General features: G+C 44.5%; 2 protein-coding genes across 15 annotated transcripts in view; one reads left to right on the top strand and one right to left on the bottom strand.

Annotated features, from left to right (window-relative positions):
• DLGAP2 (DLG associated protein 2) overlaps nt 1-23,464 on the bottom strand; it is a 459,301-nt gene that overhangs the window by 377,562 nt on the left and 58,275 nt on the right. Inside the window, exon 1 of one of the 13 annotated variants that reach the window (XM_064412075.1) lies at nt 12,130-12,502. The exons of the other annotated variants lie outside the window; for them this stretch is intronic. Coding sequence (XP_064268145.1) covers nt 12,130-12,203 — 74 coding nt within the window. The 5' untranslated portion in view covers nt 12,204-12,502. Of the gene's footprint in view, nt 1-12,129; nt 12,503-23,464 lie in introns of those variants that run through there. 13 annotated transcript variants of the gene reach the window in all.
• On the top strand, nt 12,663-20,454 carry LOC135296127 (uncharacterized). 2 transcript variants are annotated; one of them, XM_064412107.1, is made up of 2 exons: nt 12,663-15,316; nt 18,682-20,454. In XM_064412107.1, exon 1 carries the CDS (start codon nt 13,121-13,123, stop codon nt 15,050-15,052), a length of 1,932 nt encoding a protein of 643 aa, XP_064268177.1. In that variant the 5' UTR covers nt 12,663-13,120; the 3' UTR covers nt 15,053-15,316; nt 18,682-20,454. The 2 variants fall into 2 exon arrangements, with proteins under 2 accessions (XP_064268177.1, XP_064268176.1); XM_064412106.1 differs by having other exon boundaries at nt 12,663-15,337.

Here is a 23,464-nt window from a genome sequence, read left to right as displayed (position 1 = left end):
ACTAGATGGTCTCTAAGATCCCTTCTAACCCATATGTTCTATAATTCTATGATGATTCTACGCAACCAGGTGGTAAAGTGTTGTATCAAGGCTGCTTGCCTTCAGATTTCTAACAATATGCAGTTGGTTCAACCTACCAAAGCCAAATCTGAACTTCATAGCACTCCCACCAGCATAATTATATTTGGTCAAGCTTTTTAAGGGGTATCTAGGGAGTGCATCAACAAATACCAGTTATCATTTCCATTCCTGTAAGAACTCAAAAGATAACTTCATTACTAGTGTACCTCTTCTGTGTCTCAGTTGAAGCTGATATTCATACAGCCTACTCCAGCATCAGCAACGGTTCTAACTCCTAAAATCAGTCCTTGAAATATCCAGCTCTAGCAGAAGAGAGCATCAGGACCAGTGGCACCTGCCTTCCCAAGCTTCCTCCAAAACCATCCATGTTCCCTGTCAGAGCAGGACAGACCCCACTTGCAACAGCAAAGCTGGCCCAAGTAGAACATATTAAGACTTGATTTTTTTTCTTTGTCTGGTACTGCCAGAGGTAGTAGAGATTTTTGCAAGACCTTTCAATTATTGCCTGTGAGCTGTCAGCTCTTCTGCCCTCCCAAGGAAACAACCTTTCCTCTTAGCTCCTGATGAGACGTGCCCTGCTGCAAAGGCAGCCTGTGCCAAAACGTCTCCCACCCACAGTGGTGTGAGTGAGAAGCCTGCTTTGTCAGTTCATTTCATTGTATTCTGATGAGATAGCCCAGGCTTGGCCAAATAAGTTTCCTCAAGATTTTACTAGATTGTTATTGTCCAATATCCAATTTCTCATATACACTGATGTTTTAATTCCTTTTTCCAAAAGCTAATTTAATGTCCAAACAGAACTTGCTAATTATTTTTCTGCATTGTGGGGTTTTTAGTAAAAGTATTTTCCTTTATCATCCTCTGGCTTAGCCACCATTCCCAATTAGGTATCAAGAACATAAATAAAACATTATGATTTGGTGGAAAGGAAAAGTTACAATGAAAATAAATAAATCATGTTTGCCATATATCACACACTTTGGCATTGTATCAATGTATTTATCATTGAACACCTTATCACATTTAAATATGTATATTGTGTCCTTTTCATTTTGAATAAAAGGAAATTATAAAGAGGATGAATTTCAAAAATATTCAGAAACTATTACAATATTCATACTAATATGTGTTCTTTCAGAGTGTATTATCTCTCAAAAAATGCAACTTCTCTACAACTCTTTCCATGATTAAAGGAAGTACTGACAGCAACAACAGAAGGAACATTTCCTTAGCAGAGTTTTCAACAAAAGGTGGCAGATATTTAAGTAATGAGGAAATCATTGACTGCATTATCTACTTTTTATATCTCAAACAAAACTAAGAGAAAATAACTCGGAAGAGAGGGTATAGTGCTACAATGACCCCAGATAACATAGCTGATCCTGCACTGCCATTGGCTTCACTACTTCTATCCAGTTACCATGACAAGCTATGCTGAAAGGCTTGATAATTTTTTGATGACCCAGGAAAGAAAACATGATAACCATTATGACACTTTTCAGAGTAATGTTAGCATGAATCTGCATTAGAATGAACTAATTATAATTGCCATACAATTAAAAAGTATTTATAAACATGAATCTTTTAGAAGTTATCATCTGAAGTGTAATCCACATTGCTTTCATAAGAATATACTGACTAAACAGAGTAACTAGCAAAGCCTGAGGAAAAAAAAAAACCTATGTAGACTGGAATTAGCTCTGAAGTGATTCAAAATAATACCTTAAGACAGTCTTTTCATACTTAATACTTACTTAATGGTAAGAAAAGAAGTAGTGCTGCTGGCAACAGCCACAAACCCTATTTATTTCTAACTTCCTTTTCTGTATTTAGACACTTAGAGAACAATACATCAGCAAGAGCAAAAAACTTTTAAATCTTTCATTTGTCAGAAGTTTACACTCTTGACTGACAGAACAAGACTGCTGCAGTGATACATATACTTTTGACCTCTGGGTCCAATTACTGTAATTGACAGCACTTACAAGAGATTCCACAAATTATTTAAGATGCCTTAGACTAAACAGAGCATGGTAAATACAGATCCATTTGGAACTCTCCACTTTGTTGTTCAAATAATTGCACCATTACACCATTGTCCAAAACTATGCCTTCAAAAATCTGGAACAAGGAATGTCAAAGCTCTCTGAAGCTGAGAAATGATGATGCTCTCAAAGTGCTCTGAATTGGAGAGATGATGGTGTGGTCCTTCCCAGACTAATATTGCCGGGAGAAAGAGGCCAAGACTCTTCATTTGATGTTTTAACTCCTTTTTCCAAAAGTAAATTATTAGGAGGATAAACTTCCGCACAAAAGCAATTGCATTTTCAACTTTCTTTCCGGTGAAGCATTCCTAACTATCTCATCATCTGATTGACAGCAGGCTGACTATGATCCAGCAGCATGGCCACATAGCCAAGAGGGCCAATGGCATCCTGGCTTGTATCAGGAATAGTGTGGCCAGCAGGATTGACCATTCTTCTTCTGTACTTGGCATTGGTGAGGCCACACCTTGAGTGCTGTGTCCAGTTCTGTGCCCCCCCAGTTTAGGAAGTATGTTGAGGTGCTGAAGCATGTCCAGAGAAGGGCAACAAGGCTGGTGAAAAGTCTGGAGCACAAGTCCTCTGAGGATTGGCTGAGGGAGCTGGGGTTGTTGAGCCTGAAGAAGACGAGGTTCAGGGGAGACCTCATCACTCTCTACAGCTGCCTGAAAGGAGGTTGCAGCCAGGTCAGGGTTGGTATCTTCTCCCAGGCAACAAGTGACAGGGCAAGAGGACACAGTGTTAAGCTGCATCAAGGGAAGATTAGGTTGGAAATTAGGAAGAAGTTCTTCTCAGAAAGAGTGATTTGGTATTGGAATGCCAGGGAGGTGGTGGAGTCAGAAAAGACTGGATGTGGCACTGAGTGCCATGGTCTGGTTGACAAGGTGGTGTTAGGTCGTGGGTTGGACCCGACAATCTCAAAGGTCTTTTCCAACCTACTTGATCCTGTGATTCAGTGATCAGATTAATACAGTCATTGCACACATTTAGCAACAAAAACAAACAAATTCACTTTCCTGAGACTGTACCTGAGAAACAAGTCTTGGTGTAAAATAGAAATCACGAACATTTATTCTACCTCTTACCACCATGAGCAGCAGTGACACCTCCTACCTGATGGCAATAGCCTAGATGCAAGATATTTCGTCTCTGGCGTGATAGGATCATGTGGATTATGGGCACAGAAATAACTGTGACAGATCACTAATAGTCCAAAGGTGATCACAGCTTTCCACAGAGACTCTGCAGAGGTAAGAACCCAAGCTTCATCTTGTGCTGAAGAAGGGATGGCCAGACCAGCTATCTCAGGAGTTTGCTGCTTGCCTGGAGCCCAGGTCCTGCATGTCCTAGAGCACTTGCAGAGGTTCAGCCAGCCCCTGCATAACATCCCTGAGCTGCACATCCAGGAAGATCAAGGAGGGGAACACTTCAGTTAACTGGATATAGCAAGTACATGAGGCTGGATAGAATACATGCAAGGGATACAAGAGTGATGACTGTGAGTCCTCTCTCTGTCTTGGAAAGTGGTCACCTTCTCAGGACAAGAGGTAGGGGGATCCTGAGAAAGAGAAGGCTAAAGACGTGCCAGAGATTCTTTCCTTGTGGAATCTTCATCCTTGAAGATTTTCAAAACTCAGATTAAAAAGCCCTGAGAAACCTGCTCTAACTTTGAAAGTAGCCTGCACTGAACCGAGGCTTGGACTTGATCTCTAGAAGTCTCTTCCAACTTAAGTTCTTCCCCAGTTTTAATAAATTAATTTAATGTACTGATACAGTCAAATATCACAGTAAAATACAAGATTAAAATGCATCAGTTCCTCTATCATCCTTCAAATATAGTTTTAATTAACATATGCAATTTCTATTTGTACTAATGAATCTTAAATTTGAATTGTGAGTACATTTACATCCACCTGTAAAACCCAAAAGTCATATAGAATCATAGCAGCTTTAGAAGGCAGCTAAAGACAGCTATTCCCTCAGAAGTTACTAGTCACCCCATGGTTATAATTTTTAATTTGTGGGAGAGTAAGGCATGGAGAATCATCTGGCCCGAGAAGTTGCTTATGAAATCTTAACTGAGCTGCTATGATTTATCTTTAAGCATCTGTATTGGGTCTGACTGAGGTAAAGTTCACAGGCCTCACAGTGCTGTGCTTTGCACTGGTAGCTGGATGGGTGTGGATGACACACCAGTGTTTTGTCTACTGCTAAGCAGCACTGTCCCTCTGACATCCCTTCCCTCATCAAAGAGATGGGAGTGGGCAAGATCCCAGCAGGGGACCAGGCCAGCTGACCCAAATTAGCCAAAGGGATATTCCATACCAGATGGGGCCAGCTCAGATATGAAAGCTAAGGGAGAGAGGACGAGGGGGGGCATTTGTGACTCTTCAGAGTTTACCTCCCAGAGAAACCATTCATGTGCTGAAGTCCTGCTTCCCAGGAATGTCCAAACATCACTCACTGATGGGAAGTAGAGATTGACTTTTCCCTTCACTTATGTGCAATGCAGACTTGTTGCCATCTTATTGCAAAGGTTTCATACCTTCTTGGAGATTTCTCAGGGGCAGCTCTTCACAGCACTGATGCATTCTCCTCCTCTGCACAGCCAACAAACTCCATCTTACATCTCGACCAGCCAACCTGCTCTTTTACAATACCCCTCTTAATTTGATCCAGCTGTGGCCTATTAAGGGCAGGCTTGTTCTTAATGCTTGATAATTGGCACAGCTGTAACTCCTTAGGGGACAGATTACATTCACCACTATCTCTATTCTCCTACATTTTATCTATCCACACAGACTCTCACCTTCCTTCCTTCTTTCCTTCCTTCCTTCCCACCTCACCCACTGGTTGTTCTCCATCTTATTCTCTCCCCTGTCCCACTGGGAAAGGGAGTGATAGAGCAACTTAGTGGGCATCTGGCACCCAGCCAATGTCAACCCCCTACACCATCTGATGGAATTTTCAGCAAATACAAATTCTAGAGCTTGCTATACAAATATTAGAGCAGAATAAACATCTTCATTTTCACTCTCTAAAATACAAAGCAAAGGAACAACAGCCCCTTTTGTTCCCCCACCACTAGTCTACTAAGGATACAAAGCACGCATGGGCAGGCCTTGCAATGCCTAGACTGCAGTCTCCTGGTTGGAGAGGATGGTACTACAGTGGTAGGAACAACCCCTCCTCTGGTGAAAGGACCACTCGGTGTTACTCTTGCCACTGCCATTCCCTGAGGCTACACACCAAAAAGGTGCAGGTAAAGGCTGGTATAGAGCAAGGCTACAGGACATCATAGCAAATACTTTCAAGCTGGGGAATTTTAAGCCCTTTAGCAAACAGGTCCTGGCTTCCTCCCCACACTTGTAACTCCTCTCAAAGACTGTCAGCACAAACACACGCTATGCACTGAGATACCTCTGCTACTGTCCCTGACAGTTTTCTTTTATTTCTCCTGCGTAGAAGTCACAGTCCTCCTTATGGGACCTTTTGGATCCTACATGCCTACCTACTCTTTCCAAAGGGATGAAACCCTGCCAGGCAGAGTTGAGCTGGGCTGCAATAGCCTGCAGCACACCCACACAGTGGAAAAAAGCTCCTTCTCTCTCAGGTCTCCAATAGCACACCAAAACCAGAGCTGGAGAAGTGGAGGTGCCCCACCATCAGGGAGAGGGTTGCATCTCGTGGCACCAACCTTCCTCATGCCCCTGGTACCTCACGGGGCATCATGTGACTCCTCAAAGGTTTTGTTACAGATGTGGGATGTTTCCTTGCTTCCATCTCACCCACACACCATTAACAAAGTCAGTCACGGCTTGGGCCCTCTCAGGTTTTAGACTGGGACATTATTGTGAAATATGTTTTTACTGTGGCTTGTTGCAAGAGATCTTTTTAATGCACAATGTCAAAAAATTATGTGATTCAAATGCACAGATTATTGAGATAATAATAGTGTATATATAAGGCAAATGCCAGGGAATACCAGGTGGTATTTCTCCTTGCTGCTCTGGAATTGTACTTAAAATTTATGTGTGAAGCATGTGGATTTTAAATATTTTGATGCCTATTTTTGCACTGCAGAAGCAAATCCATTAAACATGTAAAAAAAAGAGTTATAGTCCTTCCATGCATCTTTGTTACAAAGAAACTAATTGTCATTAAAAATTAAAGTTTATGATTTTGTGCTAGGACTTGGCAACAATGGCCTGCTTTATTCTACTGTGTAGGAGTCACATAGAAACAAAGACATTCAGTTCAAAAATTATGAACAAGGTAAAAGAGGATGTTTTAAGTATAAAAGTTACCACAACAAAAATAAGAAAGGAAACATCCCAGCTGTTTATCTGCATTTATGGTACTGGTATCACAGATCTTTCCTACTGCGACGTGAACTCATATCAAAAGTTGTGAATCATTACTTCAACTATCCAGGCAGTTACTTTATGTTTTATAATTTATTAGTAGTTTGGATTTTAGAAACTATTTGAAAAATCAAATTTCAAATTTATTAATAGCTAAAAATAGACATCACCTATATAAATGGGGGAAACTGAAGTCTCCACTGTGTAGGGACCAGAGTCTGCAAATATTATTTGGTATTACATGTCCAACAAGGTTTTTATACATTTGTCACTTTGGAGAAGTTGAGACTCTAGACATAAGTAGCACTTTGTCATTGATGAAAGGCCCACTGAGATGAATCAGATGTCTGATATTTCACCGAGCCATTTTCCCTGCCCAGGTGAAAGTTGCCCTGAAAACTGGGCACCAGGCAAAATTTTTCCAACAGCTGCTTTGTTGTATGATGTAAGTCAAATCTATTAGTCATCTTTCAGTCCAACACACAAACTGAAGCAGCAGCACACTAAAGAACTCATGCATAGGCAGAACTGGGACATTTCACTCCTGATGGACAACTGCAAGTGACAGCAGAAAACCAGAGAAGGATGGAATATTTTTAGGAATACTTACTTCATAGATTTAGGCTATACAATTCTTTCATGCAAAGAGAACAAACAGAGAAGGATGCCTGTGCCTCATTCATGCCCTTGGCAATGTTTGATAGCACAGGGGGATATAGATTTCAGCATACAAAGTGACTGCCCACACCTCCTTCCCCAATGAGCAGGCATTCTTATGGAAATAATAGCTTTCTCTTTAAAACAGAAATATTACTCTCATTTCATTCAGTGTTGAACAATATGATAGTTTACTGCAAGCCCCAGTCATCTGGAGAGATTTTGCTGAAGGTGGGATAAAACAAGGCTAGGTCTCAGTAAGCAGGTTATAATTTTTTCAGTATCAGTTAAACAGTTATGCTTCTGGTAGTGATTTTTAAGGAGGGAGATCCTCATTTGTGCAGTCAGTTTTTGAGAATACAAAATTGGAAGTGTGGTAGGGCAGTGTTCATCTGTGAGCTGATGATACCACACTGTTAAAATTGTGTTGCTTCAATGCATTGCTCTAGTCCTGATCAGTTTAGTGTGTACACACCATCAGGTGATCCAAAGCTGCACACAGAGAAAGGGTATCTTTGATGCCTATTAAGGTGGGAAGACGGGGTAAAACACACACAAACACGTCTATTTCTCTGCAGTTGACGCTCCTCCAGCGCAGTGGGAGGAGTGAGGGGAGCCTGGGGAATCCCCAGGAGTGTTTCCAAGCTGGCAGTCATAAAATACCCGACACACTCTTGGGGATAGTCTTAATCTGAGCACTGGAGATGACAGTGCTGTCTCACCTCTTGAGAGACAGGCAATAGAGGCACAGCTTATCTACAATATGGGAGACCGAGCTGCAAGTCAAGTGTCTGACAAATGGAGATGGGAGAATCTTATCTTTTAAATGGCTGCCATGAGCAGTTATTCTGAGATAACATTCATCTTCACTGATGAAGATTTTCTTCATTTTGCAGAGTTAGAAAAATTTACTAATGTTACTCAGACCACAAAAAGCTCTAAAATTTAGCGGTCAGAGGACTTGAAAAAAAAAAAAAAAGGAGAGATGTTCCTGCCTCTTCGGAAATACTAATTTAAGTATTTTGTACAAAGCAGAAGTAGTTCAGTACCTTCATAGAAAAATGTCCTCAATTTTAGAGCACTGGAGTGGGGAATAACTGAAATTAATCAGAGGAATATTTGGATCTGCTCTATCTACATCCCAGGACAACACACTTAGTACTTCCCTATAAAGACCTTATTAACAATTAACACTTTTCTTTAGCTCTCTACATTTCGGGGGTGTCTTGTAAGGCTTGCAAGGGGCAGTGAGGCTGTACAAAGTTAAATAGTTGTCTGACTAGGACAATTTTTTTATTTTTTTTTTTTAATGATGCTTCTAGAGTTTTCATTTACCATCAGAGGAATAAGCACAAGAACTGGTGCAAGGGTACAGGAACATTTTTTTTTTTTTTGGTAAATGTATATGTGGAATGACCTTTTATGTATCCATTTTCTTAACTACAAGCTAAAGTAAATGTAGTTTTAGAAGCTTTTTTTTTCTTACTGTCTTGACTATCCAGTTGAAAATAGATTGTTTTCAGCTTGTTTGTTTTTAATTCTTCATTTCAGGTTGCTTTCAAGGAAATGTCACCTCTCAAGAACAAAAGGTTAAGTCACACAATGCTGAACTATATAATCAGTCTGCTTGACGAGCCTAGGCTGCTGAAAATATTAATGAATGAGCACCTGACTAGAAGACAAGCCATCTCCACTGACAAAATTTCCTTTTTCAGTGTTTTAATTATTCTCATGGGTCACCCTATCTTCATATACATCAGAATTGATGTTACCTCATGACTGGTAAACACCAGCAATTTATTTTCTTCAAACCTGAATCTACAATTAGTAATGAAATTTCCTGAGTCTGTCCCAGATGCACTGGTGTGATGAAAGACTAAAGAGCTCTGCCACTCAGCATTTGCATTGCTTATTCTAGCCAAAATGTTATTTAAAAAGCTAGCAAAAATGTTTTGACACAGACAAGATTCCAAAGTATAAGTAGCCTGTTTATTTACAAGAATGATCTGTACAACTTATGCAATATCCTACTGAATTTCAGACTGCCTTAGATTTATGAGTTTTTTTTATTCAAACACAAAAAAAAAAAAATCCATGAGGTAACTGCAGCTAATTTGCTGTTTGGAGTGCTTAGAGAAAGTGGCAATTCATTTCGTGGCTCTCATTTAAACACCAAGAGAAGATATTGTGATCTGTGAACTAGAACAGAAATGTTATTGTTATGTGACATAGTGTGGAAATTCATATCAATGCAAATGAGAGGGGAAAATTGTTAAATAAAATAAACTACTACTTCAGTACCTGTGGGTAGTTTCCTTTGACCCATCTTCAGGAAAGGATGATCCTTTAAATTCCATACTGATTTTTCAGGCAGATAAGTAAGTGCTTTCTACATTTCAAAGGCGACCTGCTCTTTGCTGCCCATATTTTTTCATATTTAAAATAATGAGATCAGGAAGAATAGCAAATTTATATACATGATAATAGAAGGCAATATTTACATTGTGTAACTGATGAAAATATGGTTGAAGACCTTCTTTGTATTCACTTGTTTGAATAAATAATTAATTCATGCTGAAGCCTCTTCAAATGCATGGATATGGCATGGTCTACTCTTGATCACAAAGAAAATAGCACAAATTCTGGTCCCCTCTTCAGTGCTGGCTTCCTCACTGGCATGTACTGTGTGCTTGTCATTCTTTGTAACTGTGAATTTGAACAATTGGAAATGGGACACAGACACTTGGCATTCATTGCTGGAAATCAAATTTAAAACCATGGAAAACTGAAAGTCTGAATGTGATTACAGATTTAACTACAAGCATTAGGAGTGAAAAAATGTAATAAGCCTTTAGGTATCAACAGAATAAGTGTAAGAGTCACAAAAATTTACATATAACTTGAGGAAACAGAACAAAATAACATTAATTGGCTCAGAATAATAAAATAAATACTCCAGGGGTCATGTATGTTTGCTCTTTGACTTGGCACACAGATGTTTATTATAGTTCAGTATTTTGTTGTGATAAATATCCATTCACAAGTCAAGCCCTGATTCAGCAGTATGTCCACATTTAATCGCATATTGAACTGCAAAATATAGACTTAATTATTTTATTGGGTTGCAGCATAGACATAATCCCTATTAGATCCATTATTAAATTATAAATATTTAAATTAGTGAATCTAATAATATTTGCTATATATACATTTGGGTCATAACTTCAAAGCCAATAAGTATTGCAACTGAAAAATTTAACACAAAAGTACAAAATACAAAGGGTAAACAATGTCCCTGTTTGTTACCATTGGATTTGCATTGATAGCTATGAGGCTGCATCACTCCCATGCAGTTTATACATGTGGCATTCCCTGCATCACACTGTATATCCAGCCTGTCCTGCTGTATTCTGACTATGGTTTATTACACCTGTGACATCATTGGAGCCTTTTGCTGAGAAAGAGAAATACCAGACTGGACACCAGAAGGTTACAACTAATTGTCTGCTGGTTGGCTTGGTCAGTACCTTTATGTTTTAGTGCCTCAGGGCAAAATTCATCCTTCAGGCACTGCTTAGGGAAAAGAATGAGGGAAAGTCACTACGGCAGAAGCAGTCCCTTGAGGATGTTCCACAACTCTGGAATTCCAATAGCAAGTCTTCTTCTGCTGACTCAGCTACACTGGAACAGGTGGGTTTGGAATAAGAGCACAGGCTTTGCCAAGGGTATAAAGGAATACAGGAATATATAGTGTATGTTCCCATACATGTGTTCATCGTTTTTACTCCAAAGTTTTTTACTAAAGTAAAAAACAAGGGCCAAGAAGTTGCAATTAACTTATTTATCATTTTTAGACTAACGTTGGTTATATTGAGTAATATAACTAATGCAAATGAGATGGTAATTTGGCCCTACTCTGAAGATTTACAGCAACACCAGAAATGCAAAACAGAAAATAAAACCTGCACATCATTCTTGGGATCTGAGAAGAAATGCTTTGTTCCCTGCTGCTTTGCCCACTTGGCCCTATCAACTGATGCAAAACAGTCTTTACCAAAAACAACTAGAGCACAAAAATTAATCTAAATGTTTCAAAGTAACACAATAGTCTTTCACAGTATGAATACTTTAGTGTATACATTTCTTACAGTAACAGCTAGTAATAATAACCTTTTGTTCTTTCAGTTTACGCAGGACATTTTGAATTTACTAAGGTTAAGGATACTACAACAGACTAGAGGTGGGTTTTTTCCAAAGGGGGGTGATTAGGTAAAACAGAGGAGCACATAAAATGCAAATGCACAACCTAAAACACCAGAATTTCTCATGCTTTCTTATATTTAATGTGGTTTTTCCAAACATTAATTAGCTCATATATATCCATATACACCTTTATATTTAACACAGTATCCTAGATATTTATTTAATAAACCCTAAAAGTAGTAGTGCAAATAGACAAAACAGTAACTCCGTCTTCCCACATTTTTAACTGATTAGACAACATTATAGCTTTCACAGAAGCAAATATTATAATTAAGTCTATCAATTTCATTACAACTTCACTGTTTTCACCTGCTCATCCTCTATCTTGATTCATCCAAAATAGCATTTGGAATGCATCATTGTAATTTGTTGCTTATTGTGAACGCTCTTTTTAGAAAGTCCACTAAAAACAGGTTCATCCCTGTGAATTGGGTGTGCAGGATTAAAGAAAACAAAGAGGGGCCCACATGCAGCCTTGGGGATGGTCTGCCTTGAGAAGGCTGCTGTGGTTCCTGCTCCTCATCACCCACAGTGTCCTTGTTGCAGAAATCACACCTGCATGGGAGGGAGCTCAGCTACCAGAGCACACAGCAGCTGCTGCCAAGCAGGTCCTATTTGCAGCACAGAGAGCTGGGAGGTGACTAAAATCCATGAGGTGTGGGATCGCGCTGGCCCGCTCCCCCCTGTCTTTATGTTTGGTCCGGTCCCAGGACAACAGTTACCTGTCAATCTCCCTCACTCCTCCTTCGCTCCTCCCCAGTTTGGTTAGGTTCCTCCCCGAGTCCCTGTCCGTCATCCAGCACACTCTTCCCACCTTCTAGAAGTTTCTCTGAGTTCTGCGGGGTGATTGGACGAGGGGCCGGGGACACTCCCCTGAGTTACTCTGGTTGGTTGTTAGGTTTGTCTGTTAATATCTTGTTACTCCCCCCCTACCCCCTGATTGGTTGCTTTGTATCCCTTATAACCTGCTGTCGGGCACATTTCTCTGTCTTTCGGCGGTCCTCCCTTGGGAATTAAACCGAACTTTGGCACCCCGAAAGAACGTCTCCTGTCATTCCTGCGGGCTGCAGTCGTCGTCGTTCTCCGGAATCCTCCGTCACTCCGGGCCCCCACGCCCTAGGCGCACCCCAATCCTCGAGAGGATACAGGGGGCGTCATTGTGCTGCCAGTGACGCTGGCCTCGGCCAGCCGGGTTTCCTGTCGAGGCTGAAGCACTGCTGCAGTTTGGCGCCCAACGTGGGGCCCTGAGAAGATCACCAGGGCACGCGGACGAGGATTCCGGATCCCTGGACTCAGTCCGTTTGGATTCGGATCTAACCTCTGTGGCCGTCAAGCTACCCTGTGGTGAGCAGACCCCGTTTTAGGGGTGGCGCTCCCCAGGGATCGGGACCGGTAGCTCCAGCACCCAGGAGTCGGCTCCCTCCGCAGGATCCTCCCGCCTTGGACCTTTCCCGGATCAGTCGTCAAGTGTGAGTTTTTCGCTCCTTCCTTTCCTTTCTCTCCCTCACCCCCGCCTTTTTAAACTCACCTCGTTTTCCGCGGTTTCATCCGCTCTGGCCGTTTTATCGGCCCATTCAATTCAAGCCCTGCAGGCCATTTTTTCTCTACCGGCATAGACCGGCGGCGGGGTTTGGCGACTGTCCCTTTTCTATCCTTCCTCTCCTTTTTCGTTTTTCCAAGGCGGGCGGGCTTGGGTCGTCACTTAACAACAGCATGGGTGCAAAAGTCTCGACGACCCAAAAGAGGCTTGTTAGAAAAGTTCAGGGGGTTTTAGTTGTGGGGGGTTTTGATAATGTTCACAAGAAGGATATTAAAATGTTGGTTGCTTGGCTCCTCTCCCAATTCCCTACCACAGACCCCGAGCAGATTCTTAACCATACGTTCTGGTCCCATGTCGTTTTAAAAGCTAACAGTATGTGCCGCTCGGGGGATTCTAAGATGTTAAAAATCGCGTATCTAAGCTCAACTATTCGGGACCTTTTACGATCTAAGAGGCAATTGGAAGAGCAGCCAACCTCACCTGAGTTCGTCCCCAGTTCGGTTGCGTGTTCTTCCCCTACCCCTTTTCCCTCTGCCTCTACCCCAAGATCTGGGATCCTGAAGAGAGCAGCCCGCGATGGCAGCGCGCAGGAATTATACCATCCTCCTGGCTCTCTTCAGGGTGTCCCTTCCCTCCGCCCGAGGAGTCCTGGCCAGACTCTTCGGGATTCTCCCTGTCCCCCCTTTTCCCCAGTTAGGTGTTTAAAAAGTTCGAAATCTGTTCGTTTTTATCCTCCTCCTTCCCCTACCCCTTTGGGAGATTCACCATCACAAGATGGCGCGGATGAATCCCAAAGTGGCGGAGACCTCATGGGTTTTCCCGCCGAAACGCCTCCTTCTTCCCGAAATCCCTTTCGTTCCCCGCGAAACCCTTTCCGTTTCCCTGACCCCTCCTCTTCCTCAGTTCCCTCCGCTCCGCCCTTGCCTCCGCCCCTCCCTCTGCGCGGCGCTCCGCCCCCAGCTCCACCTTTCGAAGCCTCCGCCTCTGAGGCGGGGACAACGCCATCGGTCCCCGCCCCCGTCACCGGCTCCTCCTCTTCCGCCCCGGGCCCTGGTTCCCACGCTCCCTCTTCCGGTTCCCACGCTCCATCGGGTGCTGGGGGGGGGGCTGGGGCCTGGAACCAGGGGCCGCTGCTTAACCTTTCCGCGGCTCCGGTTTCTTACATCCCGGGGAGGGAAGGGAGGACCCAGGCCCAGTGGATCCCCTTTTCAAATCAAACCATCAAAGAGTTATGTAAGGCCCAGAAGGATTACTCCAGGGAAAGTGAGTTTTTCCGGGGAATCCTGAGGGCCACACTAACAGATGCCATCGTCATTCCTGCCGATCTCCGGCGGATCTTTTCGTGCTTGCTTAGCCCCTCAGAGTTCCGTCTCTGGGAGGCAAATTGGAAACGAGAGATAGGCAAGATTTTGCCTCAATTATGGCAAGATGCAAGCTCCGCCAGGGACACGGAGGGAGGAATGATTTCTACAGACCATCTTTGTGGCATCGGGGACTGGGCAGACGGGAACTACCAGGCTTGGTATATCCCTGCAGAGGCACTTAAGGCAACAACATCTGCAGCATTGAAAGCGTTCACTGCCCTTAGACCTCCTACTGCTCCCCTCATTTCATATACTAAAATCATACAAGAAGATAACGAACCGTTTCTTCTTTTTACTGAGCGGTTAAGGAAAGCGGTAGAAATGCAGGTGCGGGATGAGGCGACCCGGGAGGAAATCCTGACAGAGATGGCAGCCACCAATGCAAATCCTGCGTGCAAGGCTGCCATCCTCAGCCTCCCCTTTGACCCTCCACCGGACCTGACCCAAATGCTGCAAGTTTGCGAAAGGAAGGTGTCTGTCCTCCCCGAAAGTACTCCCAGAGGACAGCGCCCAACTCAGCGGAGAGTCGCCGTAGCAGAATCTACCACGGCAGAGGACAATAATCCAGCACCGCATCGGACGCCCCGTCCCATCCGAAGACCACCTCCCGGCGCCGATGCTCCGTGCCACTTATGCCAAAAGACTGGGCATTGGATGCCTGACTGCCCGTTGAGGAAAGAGTTTTATAACTTTAAGTTCCATCAGAAACCTCAACGGGCAGATCAGCACTCAAAAAACTAACTCAAGAGCGCGAGGCCTCCCCGCGCAAAGATAAAAGTAGGGCGGAGAACTTTCCATCTCGCGGGGGGGGAGGAGGAGGGGAACAGCCGGAGGCGGTTCCCCAGGTTAATCCGCCTACGTTGTCATATCCACAGGACTCGACTACCTCATATCCAATACTGACTACCACTTCTAATATCTCTCCGTACAGGCTCCAGCTCATCGAGCCCTTACACCTGACAGACACCAGTTTCCGGGAAGTCTCCGTCTCGCCAGACGCACAAGGTACTTGGTGGCGGGTCAAATGTAAGTATGTCGTTGTCGGAGACACAAAATACACCCCACCACACATCAACATCTTGCCAGGGGTGGTGTCCACACATATACACCTATTCTCTGTCGTCCTGCATTGCACACAGCCACCCATCTTTCTGCCCAAGGGCCAGGTGATTGCGCAAGCGATCCCTGTCCCAGAAATCTGTCATTCCACCACTGACACAGAAGTAACACCTACCGTGGCTTGGTCTCAATTTGTCACCGGGGACAAGCCACGGCTCACCTGCCACATACAGAAGGATGGGGAGGCCACCACATTACATGGACTCTTGGACACCGGGGCAGATGTGACGATCATTCCCGCAAGGGAATGGCCGGCACATTGGGAGCTGCAAAACGTGGCTGGAAAAATCCAGGGTGTCGGGGGGGTCCAATTGGCAAAGCAGTCTCGGAGTTTCGTTCAAATTATGGGGCCAGACGGGCAATTGGCCTCTGTTCGCCCGTTTGTTTTAAATTATTCGGAACCCCTGTGGGGAAGAGACCTCCTTGCCCAATGGGGAGCCAAAATTGACCTACCATCGGCTCCTCCGGTTTTTCGGGCAGCGGTCACTGAGGGGCGCCCTACCCAGAAACTTAATTGGAAATCAGATGTCCCTGTCTGGGTAGAGCAGTGGCCGCTTTCTAAACAAAAACTTAAGGCGCTCCAGGAGCTCGTGGATGAGCAGTTACAGAAGGGTCATCTGGTGGAGTCCACGTCACCGTGGAACTCCCCAGTCTTTGTCATCAAAAAACCCAATAAGAACAAGTGGCGGCTCCTCCACGACCTCCGCAAAATTAATGACATCATTGAAGATATGGGGTCTCTTCAACCAGGGATGCCGTCCCCGGCGATGCTCCCTCAAAACCATCAATTGGCTGTCATCGATATAAAAGATTGCTTTTTCCAAATTCCCCTCCATCCGGATGATGCCCCACGTTTCGCCTTCTCGGTTCCCACCATCAACCGAGAAGCCCCAAGGAGGAGGTATCATTGGACAGTATTACCACAAGGCATGAAGAACTCGCCGGTAATCTGCCAATGGTACGTGTCCTCCTTGCTGTCCCCGGTGCGTGCTGCAATGCCGGAAGTCACAATCCAACATTACATGGACGACATCTTAGTTTGCGCTCCGACAGACGACATGCTTACACATGCGCTTGACCTGACAATCAATTCATTGATTGCTGCAGGGTTCGAGCTGCAACAGGACAAGATTCAGCGGATGCCGCCCTGGAGATACCTGGGCCTTGAAATTGGCCGCCGTACTATTGTACCTCAAAAAATATCAATTCGGCCAAACATTCGGACACTCGCTGATGTCCAGCAACTGTGTGGGGCTTTAAATTGGGTGAGACCTTGGCTGGGTGTTTCCACCGAGGACCTGGCCCCCCTTTTCAATTTATTGAAAGGGGGAGAGGAGCTTAGTTCTCCGAGGTCTCTCACCCCAGAGGCACAGGCAGCATTAGAAAAGATCCAGACGTCCATTTCCAGTCGGCAGGCTCATCGATACCGTCCCGAGCTGCCATTCAAATTTATCATCCTGGGAAGATTGCCACACCTCCACGGGGTGATTTTTCAATGGGACTCTAACATCAAACGGGACCAAGGGGCGAAGGATCCACTCTTGATCATAGAGTGGGTTTTCCTAAGCCACCACAGGTCCAAAAGAATGACCAAGCCACAGGAGCTGGTGGCAGAACTCATCCGCAAAGCACGCCTGCGGATCCGGGAGTTAGCAGGTGTGGATTTTGACTGTATTCACGTTCCGATCCAACTGAGCTCAGGTAATTTTACTAAGGCAATGTTAGAACACCTACTGCAGGAAAATGAAGCATTACAGTTTGCACTCGACAGCTTCTCCGGCCAAATTTCTATCCACAAACCATCACACAAATTCTTTAATTCGGACATTCAATTCCATCTTTCGATAAAATCCATTCAGAGTCGAACTCCCCTCGAAGCCCTGACAGTTTTCACAGACGCGTCCGGAGCATCCCACAAGTCAGTAATGACTTGGAAGGATCCTCAGACTCAGCAGTGGGAGGCTGATGTTAAAGTAGTTCTGGGGTCTCCCCAGATCGCTGAGTTGGACGCTGTCGTCCGGGCTTTTGAGAAGTTCGCTGAGCCTTTTAATTTGGTAACTGATTCGGCTTATGTAGCCGGAGTTGTTTCTCGAGCTGAGGGTGCAATCTTGCAGGAGGTCTCCAACAATGCCTTGTTTCTTTTGCTCTCGAAATTAATTCGACTAGTCTCCCACCGAGAGCAACCATACTACGTGATGCACGTCAGGTCCCACACCGAGCTACCGGGGTTCATCATGGAGGGAAACAGGAGAGCTGATGCTCTTGCTGCTCCTGCCCAGGTGGCCCCCCTCCCGTGCGTGTTCGAGCAGGCCAAGCTCAGCCACCAGCTCTTCCATCAGAATGCTCCTGGCCTTGTTAGACAGTTTAAGATCTCTCGGGAACAGGCCAGAGCAATTGTGGCAACATGTCCCCAGTGCCAAGCCTTCCAACTTCCATCCATTCCATCAGGCACCAACCCCCGAGGTCTATCAAGTTGTGAGGTGTGGCAGATGGATGTCACTCATGTCCCGGAATTCGGACGTCTTTCTTACGTACATGTGTCTATCGACACCTTTTCTAATGCAGTCTATGCCTCTGCCCACGCAGGGGAGAAGGCCAATGACGTTAAAAAACATCTATTGCTGGCCTTCTCTGTGTTGGGCATCCCAAAGTGCATAAAAACAGACAATGGCCCGGCGTACAAGTCCAGGGAGTTGCGAAGCTTCCTGCAGCAATGGGGAATAGAGCATAAGACCGGCATCCCCTATTCCCCGACAGGCCAAGCCATGGTGGAGAGAGCCCATCAGAGCCTGAAAAACACCCTACACCATCAGCATTCGGCAATGAAGATGGACTCCCCGCAGACCCGCCTTGCTCGAGCTTTATATACCATCAATTTCCTAAATTGCTCATTTGATAATTTAAACCCACCTGTCGTGCGTCATTTTGGCGAAAACAAAAGTCTGAAACCGGAGACAAAGCCACCAGTCTTGATAAAGGACCCGGAAACATGGAAAACGGAGGGGCCGTTTGACCTGGTGACCTGGGGGAGGGGATATGCTTGCGTATCCACCCCCTCAGGTCCCAAATGGGTTCCTTCAAAGTGGGTCAGGCCCTTCCTGCCCAAAAAGCAGGTGTCTGTAGGTACGGTTCCCCAGGTTCAAGAGTCCTGCTGGAGGCGTAGGCGGAAACCCTTTGAGGGAGACTTAGATGTCCTGGGGTCAGAATTTTGATTTCTTTCATTTATATGTTTTATTTATCTATTGTTTTAGAACCCACGCCATGGCAGCCCCGCTGGAGACCGTACGACTCACGGCCTTCGTCATCACCTTCTCACTCCTTGTGTTGCCATCTATGCCGTGGGTCGTTCCCCAGCCAAGAAAGAACGTTTGGAGAACTCTCGCCGACGCCCTCGGTCAAGACAGTCTTTGCCTCACCACCGCATCAGCAGCAGACCCCTTGTCCACCTGCCTTGTGGGGATCCCGTCTCCTCCAGATGAGTTGCCCCCATCCATCCGTGATTCTCTAGAGCCTTTCTTTGAAAATAAAATCAACCGCCCCTCTGACCCTAACCCTAATGTTGTCTGGAGGAGATTTGCCAACAGACTAAATCAGTCCAAAACCGAACCCCTAGAATTAAAATTGCTCGGGTCCTCCGCATTTCATTTTTGCATTCAGTTCTTCCCTTACTCCGACCTAGACACTTCCCTACAAATTGCAAATATCACCGCAAATGTCTCACTTTGCCCTTCCCTGTCACAGATTACAACCTCGATTACCCAGGACTTTAAACCTCGCTCTCTACCCAACGGTTATTTTTTCATTTGTGGGGACCGAGCTTGGCAAGGCATCCCCTCTCGCCTTCTCGGAGGCCCATGTACTATCGGCCGGCTGTCGCTGTTTACACCCAGCACAAGTCAAATTGTTAATTGGCAGAAGATAGAAGTCGCACCAAATTCGAATCGGACAAGACGAGATTTAACTAATTTGGACAGTTTGTGCGACGAAGAGATTTTCCATTGGAGTAAGCCAGAGGAGGTGGCATGGATCACCTTCCTCCCCTGGGTGGCAGTCGCTCAATCATTAGGCGAATTGGGCCACCTCGAGTGCTGGGTGGCGAAACAAGCAAATCTTACATCAGCCGCGCTAAGTGACCTTCTACAAGACGAGGAAATCACAAGGCAGGCCACTTTGCAGAACAGGGCAGCAATAGATTTTCTATTGCTGCTCCATGACCATCGCTGCCAGGACTTTGAGGGGCTCTGCTGCTTGAATTTGACTTCTAAGGCCGGGGACGTCCGTCTCGCCATTGACCAGATGCGAGAGATGATCAGCAAAATCAAGGAAGACTCCGCGGACTGGCTGGGGAACTTGTTCTCAGGATGGGGACTGTCAGGGTGGCTTGGGTCGGTGTTTAAAACTATTATTTCAGTTGTGTTTGTTGTTTTACTGGTTCTTATCGTTATTTCAATTTTATGGACAATTCTTAAGAGACTCATGATTAAGTTGACTGCCCCAGCGGTCGTAAACCATGTGATGGAGCTTCAGCCATCAGAAGGAGAAGAAGATCTACGGTACGAAGACTTTGGTTACGACTGCTGGGAAGAAGATGTTTAGTTCCGTTTATTTTTCTTTATTTTTAAACAAAAAAGGGGGAGATGTGGGATCGCGCTGGCCCGCTCCCCCCTGTCTTTATGTTTGGTCCGGTCCCAGGACAACAGTTACCTGTCAATCTCCCTCACTCCTCCTTCGCTCCTCCCCAGTTTGGTTAGGTTCCTCCCCGAGTCCCTGTCCGTCATCCAGCACACTCTTCCCACCTTCTAGAAGTTTCTCTGAGTTCTGCGGGGTGATTGGACGAGGGGCCGGGGACACTCCCCTGAGTTACTCTGGTTGGTTGTTAGGTTTGTCTGTTAATATCTTGTTACTCCCCCCCTACCCCCTGATTGGTTGCTTTGTATCCCTTATAACCTGCTGTCGGGCACATTTCTCTGTCTTTCGGCGGTCCTCCCTTGGGAATTAAACCGAACTTTGGCACCCCGAAAGAACGTCTCCTGTCATTCCTGCGGGCTGCAGTCGTCGTCGTTCTCCGGAATCCTCCGTCACTCCGGGCCCCCACGCCCTAGGCGCACCCCAATCCTCGAGAGGATACAGGGGGCGTCATTGTGCTGCCAGTGACGCTGGCCTCGGCCAGCCGGGTTTCCTGTCGAGGCTGAAGCACTGCTGCAATGAGGTGATGCCATGCTGCTGCCAGAAGAGGCTGTCCACTCCTGCCCACTGCTCAATCACCTTCTCATATGCTCATTTGGCTGCTTACCTTGCCCAATGCCCAGCCCATTCAGTTTGCTGAGCTGGCAGAAAAAAAATACAGAAATATATGAATTTTTTAAAAGTTAATTTCTGCTGGCATATTGAGCTAGATCCTGGCATCAGTGGGAGAGGAGAACTGCACACCCAGGGATGAGAGGGACATGAGGCAGAGCAGAATGCCCTCATCTAATGCCAGCAGATGGAGGAGGTCGGTGCTCTCTTTGGAGCTCACCCCAAGTTTATCAACAGCCAATTTCAACAGTGAACAGTTTTCTTAGATGTTTAAAAGTTAAACCAAGCCTTTTAGAGAGGACAGATCCAGAACTGAGGGGTCAATAATCTCAGTGGGAAGCTAAGGACAGCAGACAGGCAGAAGCAGACCAGGACAGAGACCCCCTTGCCTATCTGAGCTGATTCACAATAGCACTTCTTCTTTTGAGAGAAAGTTAAGAAAGCTTAAACTTAAAACATCAAAATGTAACAGGAGGGGTAAATAGTTAGTTTGTGAGAACTGGAGACTAGAATCAGGAGAATTTTCAGTTGAAACTTTTTACTCAGTGACATGAAAAACAGCAACTGGATCTGATAGCATCAAACACCCCCAGCACGAACCCACGCTGGAGTCCTCACACTGTCAGATACACTTTGATGGGTACAAAGGTTGGTTCTCAAGCTACCGATATAACCAACAACAATGGTTTTTCAAAAATTTCAAACTAAAAATCAAGTTTCCAGTGAATTACCTTCACCCAGTACTAAGGCTGTCATTTCTCCTTAAAACACGTCTAAATTTTTTCAGTCCTCCAGGACAGTGAAACTACTCTGCATGAATGATTCCTTCATGTGAAATTTTCTCTTATGCTTTGTAAGCATAAATGGAGTTTGGAAGTCATGTCTGACAAAGAGGATGTCCCTCATGAGACTGCCAAAGTAATTCACATGCAGTTTATGAAATGTGGGGGATGTTATAAAACTGTTGTGCCACTGAAAGCCTCTATGTATGTGAAGTCTGCTATTTGTAGTAGTGTTTCTGTCATTTAGTTCCCAGTTCAGAGATAGTGAGCAAACTGTTGCATGGAGAAGACCCCCAATAGGTGAGAAACACTGGAAAGGATAAGAACTAGGCATGACTGGTTAAAGCAGTTCCCTGCTTTTTAATTTAGAGAGAGCTTTTGTGGCAGAGAAATTTCCCTGGATAGCTTCCAGATTTTGGTTGGTGATCATCTAAATAAAAATAACCAAGGCAGTGCTGGAAGCAGGGATCAGAACTACATGCATTTGCTCCCAGAGGAGAGCCCTGAACAGACAGAAAAACTCCTTATCTTCTCTTGGAGAGTAGCCAAATTTCAAAAGAAACACAGTGCAGAGTTTTTCTTCTCTAAAATCATCCATAAAAGTTACAAGATTTATTATGACTCATGTTTATACCTCCAAGGGCTGAAAATTAGACTTCTTCAGCTGCCAGGGACAGAAGCAACTTCAAACTAAGCTGGGGCTTAGATATACCCTCTGACTTCAGCTCCCAGAGACAGCCACCTGACTTAAGATCCTTTTGGATCTGGACCCAAGAATCTTAACTGCATTTCCCTGGCTGCACTTACCTAACATCTTTTCTAATCAGCTACTCCAAAGCTGCTCTTGTTCTTGTACCACACACGAAGATCATTCTTCTTTAGGCAGTTTGTTCTTTAATTTAATGCTAGATGTTGTAGTATATGGACTCATTTGCAGATAAATTCACAATATCTTATGAAATTCTGGCAATAGAATAACATTCTGCTCTTTGTACTCTGGCCTCAAGAAGTGTTATTTTTCACTAAGTATAATCACATTAAAATAAATACACTTGCTCTCTCATTCTGTCACTACAGATTATCATTATGGCCTTGCACTAATGTGCTATTTTCCACATGTCCAGGGATTTACAGGACTCCCTCATGCTTTGAAACAAGCCATTACATATACAACAAAAGCACTACTCTTAGTCAAATCAATATTGCTTTGCCTCTTTTTTCCTGAGGCTGCTTTGTTTTCTGGAACCTTACAATGTACTTACAAAAATCTAATGTACCTGGTGCCCATTTCTATAAAAACTCCTGTGTAAATTAGAGCAGAGAACAATAACACATGGTTAAAATCAGTCATCATAGAATTACAGAATATTCTGTGCTAGAAGTGAGCCACCAGAGTCACTTCTAATTTTCTTTTTTTTTTTTTTAATTAGATAGTTGTCTGGAAGAGGAAATCAGGAGAAATTCTTTAAAGCATCTTTAACAATTCTTTGTTTCCGATCCAGTCTGATCCAAAGCACTGATGGCAGCTGCACTATTAATGTGTGTTATCCACAGAGAACTGAGCAGAGAGAACTCTGCTTTTCTTTTTCTTTCTTTCTCTCTTTCTTTCTTTCTTTCTTTCTTTCTTTCTTTCTTTCTTTCTTTCTTTCTTTCTTTCTTTCTTTCTTTCTTTCTTTCTTTCTTTCTTTTCATTCTTTCTCTCAAAAATTCATTGAAACTATTACAGTAGTTCCAATCACATGTTTCAGATGGGAGAGGATCGCTTGCTACTGATGTGTTTGTGTTTCTGTCCAACAAACACTGATAGTCTGGCCTAAGTACTCACTTGAAGGCACTGGGAAATGCTTCAAAATTCCCCAGTTCAGATGTGCCCAAAGAAGGTCTCGGCTGTATTTACTTTTAGCATCCTTTGCAGTCCCTACTGGCACACAGCAGGGAAATTTTCTGAGTCCAT

Source organism: Passer domesticus, chromosome 3 (assembly GCF_036417665.1).
Source record: "Passer domesticus isolate bPasDom1 chromosome 3, bPasDom1.hap1, whole genome shotgun sequence".
NCBI classification, from domain to species: Eukaryota; Metazoa; Chordata; class Aves; order Passeriformes; family Passeridae; genus Passer; species Passer domesticus.
The sequence above is the reverse complement of the archived record's forward strand: the minus strand, read 5'-3'. Positions and strand labels throughout refer to the sequence as shown.